Source organism: Oncorhynchus mykiss, chromosome 7, assembly GCF_013265735.2.
Source record: "Oncorhynchus mykiss isolate Arlee chromosome 7, USDA_OmykA_1.1, whole genome shotgun sequence".
Classification (NCBI taxonomy): Eukaryota; Metazoa; Chordata; class Actinopteri; order Salmoniformes; family Salmonidae; genus Oncorhynchus; species Oncorhynchus mykiss.
In genome coordinates, this window is record NC_048571.1 from 22,782,983 (window position 1) to 22,796,359 (window position 13,377).

Below are 13,377 nucleotides of genomic sequence, written 5' to 3' on the forward strand. Positions count from 1 at the left end.
CAAAACCTTTATGATTTTCCTGTGATGTTTTATTGACCTGCGCTGTGATGAAAAAAAATTGATGAAAAATAAATACACACTCAAATAAATAACACCACTCAAATGGGTAGACCCGTCTAAATAAATATTATTAGCATATTCTTTACAATGAAACAGATTATCTAGATGTCATGCCAAAGAGAGTGATCCACATGCATGATAATAAAAATCACGCATTATTGTTATACAGGTTATACTTCACTTGTTATAGCCGACTCTGGGTGATGACATCACAGGAAGGTAAAGGTCACGGTCAATACTAATGTCCATAATAACAACGCTTACATGAATAGTAATAATACTATACTGCAGTCAAGTACAATTCAGTAGGAATTATTTGTATAGTGTTCACCGTATAACACATTTGTACAATGACCAGAATAAACAACGCAGGCCCAGTTCATTGTTCCGTTTGTTTGTAGAGAAAGTCAAGCTGCTTTTCACTGAAGTTAACTGAATCTGAGCATAAAATGGGCCAATCTTTCTCAAACCTTTCCCCTCTTTGACAGTGCAGGCAGCTGTAGGCCTACCATCCCACTGCATTACACCCTCGTATTGCTCAGAGAAGAGAGGAATAATGTACCTTTCTTAAAGTTTAAAACCCATCCTTTGAAATTATTTTCTATTAACTGTCATTTTCATCTTGCTCATGAAAGCATTTTTGATTGTATTCTGACACCTTCTGGCCAACATGTATACTGCAGCCAATGAATGAAATAGCATAAACGCCAACTTCTGCACAGCCTGTACACAAACTCAAACCTCTCGCATAGAAACATAAAAATAAACAAAAATACACCAAAAACTGTGATGGTGGTGCCGAGTAGGACGAGCACAGATCAGCACTGACAATTGAATACATGCAGAAAATAAAAAATCTATTAGGTCATGGGATGGTTCACCCAAATGACAAAATGACATATGGGTTATCCTAACCCTGTAAGCCAGGGGTTTCCAAAAAATTTAGACTGCGGACATGTGAAAAAAAGTGATGTCATCAACAGCCAATGTTTACTTTTTTAATTTGGGCTATGACAGTCCATTACAAATCAGTCTGACAGTACTTTTGACAGTATTTCCACCTGACAAATCAGTTTGACAGTATTTCAATCTGAAGCAAGTATGACTTGAGGTGACTGAAATGCATCAGAAAGGTATTGGGAAGTTCAGAAGATGATCAGGTCATCAGATCATTTTTCCCCCAGTCAGATTTAGTGCCTGGTCTTGCCATCTCTGTTCTAATGAGCTGCATGGTTTGTGAGCATTGTAGAGGGAAACAGAATTGTATTTTGTAGCGTAAACGGTTCAAAAGATATAAACACATTTGTTGGAAGAAAACAGAAACCGCTCTGTTTATTACAACCACATCTAGCTAACCACGGTTCTATGAACCAAGCTCAATTTCATTTCAGTTTCTCCCGCGACTGTAATTTTCAAATGAGGTGACCCCACATTGGGCCACGACCCCTAGTTTGGGAAACACAGCTGAAATAAAACCAAAGCATACCTTCTCCATACACTGATTACAGGGTAAGGAAACCAATTTAATTTTGCAATTTGTGTGAACTATCCCTTTAAAAAAAAGCAACCTCCTGGACTTAACACTGATAAAAATGGTTAAAATAAAAAACAAATAAAGAACTAACTAATCAATATTTTATTAGTTGCACTATTGGAGAAGATGAGGAGATAATTAACTTGATACCCACCTCTGTTCAAGCACTGTTAGTTTCATGCTTTGTTAAACGGGGGTGATGGCGCATTCACCAGATCACACCCACGCAGTTTAGCAGCCGGGCTGAGCTCCCTCCCACTGCCTGTAGTCCCGCCGCCTACAATCACTATTGCCATGGCAACACATCAGTGACTTGCATTGGCAGGGAGGCCATCACACAGGGCTGAGATTGTGGAGGATGGGAGGGCGCTACACATGTGGGTGTTCAGTGATGAGTTGACCTGATCTCAGGAGAAAATCTGTGTGTGTGTGTGTGTGAGAGAAAGAAATGAGAGAGAGCGAGGGAGTGTGTGTGAGAGAGAGAGAGAGTGAGAGGGCAAAAGAGAGAGAGAGAGATGTGAAGTATGAAAAGGACCTGCGTCAGAGTGAGCAGAGTGAGTCATCGGGCAGTTTCAGAATGTTTTAATATGACACTGATGCAAATACTTTACCCCAGACAGTGGTTCATCATCCCTTTCTTTTTTAAGAAGAGAAACTGTTGACTGGACCACATTTAGTCTGTCTGTCTGTCAGCGTTCATTATACCTTATAAATACCAGTATAGGTTCTCTGCCATGGAACAGTTTAGCTGTCTAGCTGTAAAAAAAAAAAAAAAAAAAAGAACCGAAAAAATCTAAATGTTGTTATTTTATCGTAGGATATAATAAATAATAAGATTAATATCAAATATAATTTTCCTTCTTTCTGGATCAGACATATATCATGAATGAGGAAAGACAACCACCATAAAAAATAAAGTTTAATAATGTTTATGTGCTGTATAACAAATAAAATATATTAGTGTTTAAAAAAAAACAGGTGCATATCTACTGTGTAGGCAAGCCTGGGCTAACTCGATGACTTACGATAACAGTGATAAGAACATGAATCAATGTACTATCAACATCTTGGCTGTCTATCACACTGCTGGACACGCGTTGGTCTGTGAACATGACATGACACTGATTAAACTAAACCAGTACAGAGGACAGGAGAAGTCACCTAGCACAGAACAGAACAGAACAGACAGTGGGCCCAGAAAGTATGTACCTAGTACTTAAACAGTACTTAAAAAAGTATTGCATTTGTTGCAGTCTATTTGACCTAGAGAGACTATTATTACAAAACTGTTGTGACTGCGGCGACGCCAAAAAAAGACCAACAGACTCCATAGCAAGACAGATTTACACATTTGGAAACACAACATTAAACAACCATCTGAGAGCTAATTCTAACATACGAACATCTTGAATTATATATTGGTGGTCACAGCTGAAACACTGGTAGGATCTAAGACTACGAGGCTGTGTAACATGAACATCTTATGATACCAGACACTTTCACTTGTTTTCTCTAACAACAGTTATTCGGTTTTTGCTCTACACACATAAACACGGTACTGAGATTGACACCAACATTACACTGGCAAAACCCTGCTTTTGGGATTAGGCAAATATTCTTGTAATAGTACAGGCCGAATTGGCCCTGTCGGTCCTACAGTGAGATATGTATTAAAACACAACTTTCTGGAGTGCAACAATATAACAGGGGGAAGAAATCGATTCAGTTACATAATGGGATATTATTTTTGACAATATATCGCAATATTATTTTGGACAATCTCGCAATGTTATTTTTGTGCTTGTTAGCTGTACATGCGCTAACACTCCAGTATTTCCCCTTCTATAGCTTGTTATCTATCTTCTTTTAAAATGAAATGGTGAGCTAACATCCTTTCGGCACATTCATTCACATGACTGATCAAAACAAATTTTTTCATGGCTTTTGTGGCTCTTTTTTCATTTTCTTTTCTCATGGCTCTGCAGTATCAAATCACAATACATATCGAATTGGCACCTAAGTATCGTGATAATATCGTATCGAGAGGTCCCTGGCAATTCCCAGCCCTAATAACAGACCAGGGGCCCTACTCAATAAAATGGGTAACTCAATTAATGTTGTGTTGAGGTTCAAATGTGCATTCTTACAGTACAACATCATGTGTTTGACAGACTTATCAAGGAAACTCGATTTGTCTAGGCCAACCCACGGGCAGACTGGCCATCTGGCATTTCGGGCAAATGCCAGATGGGCTGGTCAATTTTTTTTGACTAGTGTGCCTGTCTAAACAGTTTTTTTTGTGCACAATTATCATGGGGAAAAAATGGGCTGGTATGGGGGCCTTGAGGAAAGAAATGGGCCGGTGTGGGGGCATCAAAGTTTTTAAAAAATGATAGGGCTGATTTTTGGTCCCAGTCCATCTCCGGGCCAACCTATCCCATAACACTGATCTGAACTCTAACTGGAGATCTATACACAAAAAATTCTGCAGCCTCAGTTTAATTTACAGTACCACTCATAAATACATACAGTACATACAGTAGGATGATGCAAAACTATAATTTCTCCTCTCCTTTCCACCTCTGATTAAAACAGAATCCTACTGTATTCTTTACAGTACATCAGTTACCCACCGATCGAACACGACAAGCCAAAAAATAGCTTGGGGTATTTTTTGTTCTTTTTCATATCCTGACCATCCTGATCGCTGCGCTCCTGTTTCACTTAACTTCATTCAAATTCATGTAGCGAAACAGAGTGTAAGCTCAGGAGATCAGGATGGTGGTACAAGGCTACTATCCCGACCCATCATTCTTAAATAACACCATGTACATCAATCAATAAATACATAAAGGCCTATACAGCATGAAAGTTATCCTGTGAAAGGACATCCCCCATTCAGTTTTCCCCGTGACTGAATCTATGCTCTACTCTAGACGCTTTGGCAAAAAACCTTAGACAAAATGAAAGAAAATAAATGTTTTTTTTTTTTTTGAGGCAACGTTGGTTTGTTAAGGCTCGACTGTGGCTGTGCTTGCTTTAGTATCCATTGATTTGACTGAGATAGATGCTTAGTGTAAAAAGTGTAAATGATGACTAAAACCGGATGGGGAAACAGTCGAAGGATGGGAGGCACTAGGTGGAATCCTCTGGTTCTGATTTGATGGTCTTCCTGTCAGTGTGGTTGGCCGCTTGATGCGAGGATCCATTTTCTAAGGTAAAACACAAAGAAAAGATCATCAGAATAAAACATGCCATGTGTTTTCTAACCATATACCTTTTCACTCATAGTGGAGCTTGAATGTAGGCAGGTGTGTGCATGCAACAGACTATTACTAATACCCACTGTTTGTAGTGTGTACATATACATACGTGACTCAAGAATGAACATACATTTGCCCGAGTGGTGCTGTACCTGTTGCTGGTGCTTTGGCCTCATCTGTGTTATGGTTGTTATGGAATCGTTTGAGCTCATTGGCTAGCTGCTTCCCCAGGGGAAGCTCCCCCTCCGCCACACTCTTACTGGGCACCCGCAAGTTCCTTGGTCGCTCGTCTGAAAACATCCATAAACACACAGACAAGCATTAGGCATGGGTAAACCAATGAGATGCACGCTGCCATCTTACACAATCAATTCCAATGGCACTGCTGTTAGAGTACCATTCACGAAGCTGCTTAGGTGATACAAAAAAATGACATTAACATTCTGTCTCTCAAAATCTTGAGAGGTCTGATGCGCATTTGCTCTGGGCCCGAGTTTGTACTCGGTGCCCCAAAAAAAGATTTTATACTCTTCTTCTCATTCAACTTGAATAAGGTGCTTTAAATAGCTTATGAGAGGAGAGAGGAGAAAGACAAAGAGAGAGAGAAAGAGAGCGAGAGCGAGAGAGACGCCCCTGGGCAGCCACATGGCGGAGGAGGTAAACAGGCGTGGGAGAGTTAATGACAGGTGCAGAGAGAGGATAATTATGGGTAACATGAATATAATGAGCTGTCAGGAGTATGGGCCGTGCGAGAGAGAAAAGGACGAGAGAGAAAAGGACGAAGATGGGATGAGTCCCTGAGGGACGGCTACCGGCTTAACACAGTTATGATTCCTCCTCACTATGAGATGTGTGAAGAAAAAAACAGATACAAAATGAATCCCTGACTTATAAAATAAGATTTGAAGGCTGGAAATGGTGATTCACAGAGCTGTGAATTTGGAGCATGAGGATAGCACTCATGTACGAGCGCACTCCAAAGAGAGACGCAGAATACGGACCGTACCGTTACCTTGGTGCTCTGTGCTTTTGTCTACCGACGTGCCGTTGGTGCCTGGAGCCTCGCTGAGGTACTTCAAAGCCCCTGCAGGTATCCTCCAGTCCAGAGCGTGTAACCTCTCCTGTACCGCGGCATCATGGAGGATCTCCATCTGTCTGGCTAACAGACGGTCCAACTGCACCTGTTTAAACACAATACATTTACAGGGCGTTAGCAACTGCTCCTACTCTTGTAAAAAAAACATGCCTCCGGAAATGACCGTGTCAAAGAAACGTGTCTCCGATAATGTTTACTTTATACAACTAGATAAAATGTAACCCCTTTTTCTCCCCCAATGGAAGCCAGCCGCAGCAATGTATTGGAGGACACACCGTTCACCTGACGACCGCTAGGTCAGCCTGCAGGAGCCCGGCCCACCACAAGGAGTCGCTAGAGCGCAATGAGCCAAGTAAAGCGCTCCCCTAACACGGGCGACCCGGACTCCTGATCACGGCCGATTGTGATACAGCCCGGGATCAAACCCGGGTCTGTAATGATGCCTCTAGCACTGCGATGCAGTGCCTTAGACCGCTGCGCCACTCGGGAGGCCCATGTTTACATTTTATAATCCACTTTTCAAGTATGTTACCTGAAGGTTTCTCCCAACTATCTCCTCTCCTTTGGACTTGGCGCAGGCTAGCTGTTCTCTCAGTATGCCCTGTCTCATGTGGATGGCCTGCAGAGCCTCCTGGATGTCAAAGAAGTTCTCCTCTGTCTTGATTCTTTTAGGAGACGGCTCATCTCTGTCGCCGCAGCGAGACCTACAGTGGAGAAGACAACACATTCAGTTTGTATGCAGAGAAACATTGAAAGATATGGAAAGCATCGTCTGAACATGACATGAATCATACCATACTATCATTTACATAACTTAAAAATATGTCTCTGTAAAATGTAACACATTACAGTAATGAGTTACATAGTAATAACCACGAGGAGAAAATGTACTTAGCAAGTAAATAAGTCACCCATGCTTCCCAACTTATCTTGACATGGTCCTCTAACTCGATGCTCTTAACTCAGTTAGCATTGCTAACTCTAACAAGCAAAGGTTGTGTGCAGTGCAGTGGAGGAGAGTGGCTCTTACTTGCTGGTCCTGTAGGTGTATTTGTAGGTGACCTCTCTGGAGATCTGCCTGGCCAGGCCAAACAGCTCGTCTCTACGGGTCAGTAGCACCACGTCTCTCATACACAGCTGGGCTGCTGCTTCGTTCACTGTCAGCTGAAAGGCAGGACACGCGTGATAACAAGTCATGTTGTCAACTATAGCTGTAGATACACAACTCTGTCAGTGAGCTCTTCAGTTGTAACTTCTACTACTGCCGACCTACTTTTAGACGGCTGAAGCAAAGCGCACGCACACATCTTCTTCAGGTGATTTACCTTTTTGTAGTTTTCACCTCTTACTTGTGGAACTGAGGTTTGTCACCTGTATTGCACTGCCACTGAGTAGACTAACCTAGGACTGCAAAAAGGATCCCATCTCTTATCCCTACCTCATGAAGCGTCAGTTGTTTGCCGTCCCTCCTCTTTGAATCGAAGCGTCCGTAGATGGCGCTATACTTCCTGATCTCCTCCGCTCTCCTTGGATCATCATCACTCATATCAAAGATGTGGCTAATCATCTTGGCAAGTTTCTTATTGGTCTTCAGCTGCTCTTTGACCTCTGCGGGGTCGCTCTTGGACAGGGCCGGGGTTATCCGGTCCACACACTCCAGGACAGACTGCAAAGCTGCAGCGTCAAGTGCCTCCAGACCCTCTCGGGGGGACGACGGAGACCCCCGGTCGGACGGAGAGAGGCTCTGTTCGCTGTCGTTGCTGTGTCCCGACCAGAAGCGCCCCTCACTGCCGCTCTGCAGTGGAGACCCCCCTGACACTCTGTCCCTGGCCACTTCCAGCTTTCCTGGATCCAGACATGTCGCAGCTATGATTTTGGGAACCTTGACATGGGTCTCGCCACGGGCGCTGTTGTTACCCCCTCGCTCCGCGCCGACTGGCGTGGGTGACCCCTCGGGTAACTTATAGACTGGTATACTACACACCGGTACAGATGTCAGAGGCTGATTAAACAACGTTGGATTGGTGACCCAGTCTCGCAGGGATTTCTGAAGCCTCCGGACATGCAGGGGCTTGCTGGCCATGCCCACCAGAGCCATAATCTCTAGGAACTCCTCCTCCCCGGCCTCACAGAGCTGCTGCACGTCATCTCCTCCCTGCTGGATGAAGGCCTCGTAGTAGTACAGCAGGTTGGCCCTCTGGAGGATTCGGTAGAGCTGCAGCTCCCCCAGAGTTCTGGGCAACGCTGCCGCCATGCCTGGGAGAGAGAACACAAGACGGGATGGGCAAGAGGTTCTGCCTGACCAGAGAGTATTGGTGTATGTGTGTGTGTGTTTTTGGGAGTGGGGGTGTGTTTTTGGGAGTGTGTGTGTGTGTGTGTGTCTGACTGACTGACTGACTGGCTGACTGACTGAGAGAGGAAGAGGCACTCCCTCCACTCCGCCTGAGTTCCCTTTGTAAGTTCTGCAGTACTAGGGCTGCAGAAGGAAGAGTGGCGGTTCGCAGTTAGAGCCCTGTTAGTTGCTGATGGGACCACATGCCACAATCCTCCTGTGCAGCATGCGTAGGTGGCCTTCTTCACACACACATGCTCCACTTGCTTTAGCCAAGGGATTGTTAACTACCCATTTCTTGCAAGTTAGAGGACTATGTCACAAATAATTAGATATTGCTGAAAGACCCTTAGTTATGTGAATAATATAATTTGATTGTTTATCATCAATGGGAATTCAGAGTGTTTGCAAACAACTGCACAACTACTTCATAACCACATGCTGTCAAAACCTCTGGGCAAAATGCAACGCAGCCTGATAAAACCGATCTTCCAAAGAACAGAGCAGATCAAGAGGCAAATCCAGACAATATGACCATGGAATATTTGCACAAATCAATCTAGCTAAATAGAAAATAAAAGAAATTCGTTTCAAAACACCACAAAGTAAAAATGTAAATGCAAAATGCAGTAATCCAGCACCAGACTAAACGTCACTCAAAACCGGTCTTGCAAGTAAATCCACATCAGGAAGATGAGTAAAAAATACCATTGTCGGCAATAATAGAACAGTGCTGCAACATTGTATCAAGGCTACAACCTGTTACATTATTGTCATAGCCCAATAACTTATTCCAACGATGTAAGTGTTACATACCTGGTAAACGTTAGTCCCCTTTCGTTTCCTTTATCTAGTTGTTACAATCTATCAGCTACAGTATAGGCTGAACTGCCATAAACTGTACAATTATCGGTAGATCTATAATTTCCTAATAAGCGCCCTCTCTGGCCTAAAAAGTCCTCGCGTTCTTTGACAACGTTTGCCTTCCCTCCTTCCGCTACCTTGAATAGAAATGCGATTGTGTTGAACGTCTGTAGACTAGATGAGTGTGAGCTGCCTGCTTGCTACCCTACCCCCTCCTCCCCGGCGATTGAAATTGGGATATTCCGCGGTTGCTACAGTGCTCACTCCCACGCGCCTGCGTGACGCAAATCCTGGCGTGGGCGGACAGGGGCGTGGGAGGCTTCTGCATGGAATACCAAGCAGCACATCTCAGCAGTGGCAGAGGCAGGCAGCGCCGGTCAACTGGGACGGTGTGAGGCGAGGGCAGAGTAGACCCTAAAACGCCTGGCTATATGACTGTATAGAAGTGCAACTGTTGACATTTCAGATAGACTAATAAGGATTGGTTCATGTCATCTATGACGTAATTAGGTTATTTGATATTTTACTTTATTGATTGAGATGTTTTTTACTCCTTCACTCTTTGGATAAAACACGTCAGTATATGCAAATTATATTTCTATTTATTTTGAGTCTCTTGCCATGACAATTTAGTGTCTTAGTGTTTTACCCATCACATTACTCTCAGAATTGAGGCAGTAAGTGGGAATATAGGCAGAGAGAGAAGGGGGACTTTTCCCTATGTGTGCATGGGAACCACAAACATTTCTCTTAAGGATTTACACACACCCACACAAATCTTCGGCTTGCACCAGCCCCTTTTCCAAATATACTCTCAGACTTGTGCATTGCCCATTTCACTTTGGGCGTGGACTGTCTACAATACTAATCAACTCACAGAATCAAATATAATCAACTCACAGAATAAGATGTTCATTCTGTGTCCTTCACTGTCATGTGAATATAAACTCTTCACATTATTATCACAAATTATAGAAAGGAGAAAGGCTTGTTCTCTCTAGAGACACAACATAAAGCGTCCTGCTTACTGTTACGATAACTCAATCTGCTTCTGTATCAATGAGCTATTTCTGGCAAGTAGGCCATGCAGCCACAGCACACAGCACAGCCTTAGGGAGATAATGAGGCTTTGTTTTTATCCTGGAGAATAGATCTAGAATATATCTAGAATCTACACACTGCTACTGAACAAACTCTCAGTGCACATTTCTTGTACTCGTGAGAAAAGAGACTCAGAAGCATGGTACACTTACTAATTTATGTCTATATTTGCAGAGCTCCTTTTTTCAGCGGCACATTTTTTTTTTTAAAGAAAAATTATAATAATGATTACGTATTTACCGAGCTAGGCTACTACTTTAGCTGCTACATTATTTTTTTTTTTTACAAAGAAGATGAATTATCAGGATAATTGAGTAGAGGAGCATATACTGTATTTCCCATCCTTGAGACCAGAGAACAGAGAAAATAACCGACTAGCTACTATTTACTATCCTTCCTGTTTGGCCCTGTCCGGGGGTGTCCTCGGATGGGGCCACAGTGTCTCCTGACCCCTCCTGTCTCAGCCTCCAGTATTTATGCTGCAGTAGTTTATGTGTCGGGGGGCTAGGGTCAGTTTGTTATATCTGGAGTACTTCTCCTGTCCTATTCGGTGTCCTGTGTGAATTTAAGTGTGCTCTCTCTAATTCTCTCTTTCTCTCTTTCTTTCTCTCTCTCGGAGGACCTGAGCCCTAGGACCATGCCTCAGGACTACCTGACATGATGACTCCTTGCTGTCCCCAGTCCACCTGGCCGTGCTGCTGCTCCAATTTCAACTGTTCTGCCTTATTATTATTGGACCATGCTGGTCATTTATGAACATTTGAACATCTTGGCCATGTTCTGTTATAATCTCCACCCGGCACAGCCAGAAGAGGACTGGCCACCCCACATAGCCTGGTTCCTCTCTAGGTTTCTTCCTAGGTTTTGGCCTTTCTAGGGAGTTTTTCCTAGCTACCGTGCTTCTACACCTGCATTGCTTGTTGTTTGGGGTTTTAGGCTGGGTTGTACAGCACTTTGAGATATCAGCTGATGGGCTATATAAATAAATTTGATTTGGATTTGTTTACAGTAGTTTACTACATTATATTTTATGAAGGAGATTAATGATGAGGATAGGTAATTGAGTCAGAGAATGTGTTCCAAATGGGCACCCTATTCCCTATATAGCGCACTACTTTGGACCTGAGCCCTATGGGGAACAGGGAATAGGTAGCCATTTGGGACACAGGCAGAGTAGAGGAGCAGCTGTTGTGTGGTTTTAATGATGTGCTTTCCACACAGCCAGACAGGGCCAGGGTAACAGAGAGCAGGTACGTTTAGCCCAGATAGTTTCCAGCAGCACACCCACTCCTTTAATCCTGTCTGTGGATGGCCCTGACCTGCCAGAGTGCGAGCGCGCGCGCACACACACACACACACACTCCCTCCGAGTACACCCATGTCGCAATTGTAAATGAGAACTTGTTCTCAACTTGCCTACCTGGTTAAACAAAGGTGAAATAAAATGTAAATAAATTAACACCCGGCATTGCTGCCACACACCCTGTTACATGGCTACATATAGGCTATATATGTTTTCCATTGAATATGTCCGCTTTTAGAGATGAGATAACATATACATTTTCCATTTGCCTCAAATCGTTTCATCGGTACTGTATTTCAGATTTCTAATAGTGCTCTTTTTAAAAGTGTTCTGTACATCTTCACTGTTGTACCAATTACAAACACGTTTCACCGACACCCACGCGCGTGTGCGCTTGTCAGCCCCTCGCCTTACCCTGTGATACCACCCCCACACACACCACAGAAAGCTTCCTGGTCTCAAAATGGTTAAGATGAAGGACATGAATATCACATCAATTAGAATATAATAAATGCAATATTTACAGACATGAGCACCTATGCAGGTGTTATGACACATTATGCATTAAACACTATTAAACTATACATGTGAATAGTTGACTTTCATAGTTTTGTTAGTAAGTGAAAAAGTAACATTTTGTAGGCGTACCCTAAACAGTATGTAACGTGTAGCCCATTACTTTGTGTTTTTGTGTCCGATGCCATGAGCATCTTACGTCTGAGTGAACATGTGTCTGCGAACTAAGTGTGGGTGGAAGTGTGTGTGTGGGCGGCAGAGTGTGCTGTGTATGTGGGCGGAAGTGTGTGTGTGTGTGTGTGTGTGTGCGGGTTGAGATAAGTACTACAATCTTAGAACTGGTAGTATTATTACTATAAGCTTGACGCCATTTTTAGATCAATGTCACTATGTTGGTTGTGCATCTATATGTTCATAAATGCAGTAGCTGAACATTCAGTGAATCCCCCCCCCCCCCACCCCCCCCCCCCCACCCCCCCTAGTACCTAATGACAAACATAGAGGCAGGCTAGGATGATCGGCCCACACTCAGGGTCCGTAGTGGGCTTCTCAGAGTCATAATGAATGGAGGTTACATTCCTAAACCCCGGGGGGTTTTTACCCATGTGGGTGGGCCTATGATCACGCAGGTTCCAGAGACCCCCTCACCGCCCACCGCCTAGCCCAGCTAATGTGTGTCAAATTATCTTCCAAATGTACTCACTCACTTATTCCCATCACGACTGGGCTGGCTCATAGGGCAGCAACAAAGGCTCTCCACTTCTGCCGGTCTTCGGCCATCTTCCCCACTGTGCACCAGCCCTGATGGTGTTGGAGCTCAATCTGCTAACGCAGGGGAAATATCACCTCACACAGATGCCAAGTCTAGACTCGTGCTCTTAAATGACGGTTTAATATGATCATTTATTTCAGAGACTTTGTATTGTATCCTCAGTCTATCCAAGATAACCCGGTTCCCTTTATAAAAAACGAGTAGAACTGATGAAACAAACCATGCAAACAAGAAAAGGAGTAAAAACTAATGTTGGTGTTCTCTTTGAAGCGAAAGCCAGACAATTTTGCATGATTATTGCCGTTAAGTTTTTGATCTCAACCCAACAGGCATGAAAAACAACAGCAGACGCTAGGGATTAGGATCCCCCCTACTCACACGCCCACCCTCAAATCAAGTCCCTGACTCAGTCACAAAACCTCAGCAACATAGTTTGCCTCACGTGTACTTTACTTTACAGTACTTATCATATAAACAGACTCATCCAAAGGGATGAGTCTGTTTATCTCTCTCTGCACTTGACAAGAAACTGTCAT

The 13,377-nt window shown here is 43.5% G+C and overlaps 1 protein-coding gene across 1 annotated transcript; it reads right to left on the minus strand.

Moving 5' to 3' along the window:
- Window positions 1-4,574: 4,574 nt before the first annotated feature.
- LOC110527526 (NGFI-A-binding protein 1) lies at window positions 4,575-9,381 on the minus strand. Its single transcript, XM_021608863.2, has 7 exons — window positions 9,102-9,381; window positions 7,392-8,209; window positions 6,984-7,117; window positions 6,486-6,657; window positions 5,870-6,038; window positions 5,010-5,147; window positions 4,575-4,806 (listed from the first exon to the last, which is right to left on the minus strand). Exons 2-7 carry the CDS (start codon window positions 8,205-8,207, stop codon window positions 4,730-4,732), a joined length of 1,506 nt encoding a protein of 501 aa, XP_021464538.1. The 5' UTR covers window positions 8,208-8,209; window positions 9,102-9,381; the 3' UTR covers window positions 4,575-4,729.
- Between the last annotated feature and the right edge of the window lie 3,996 nt (window positions 9,382-13,377).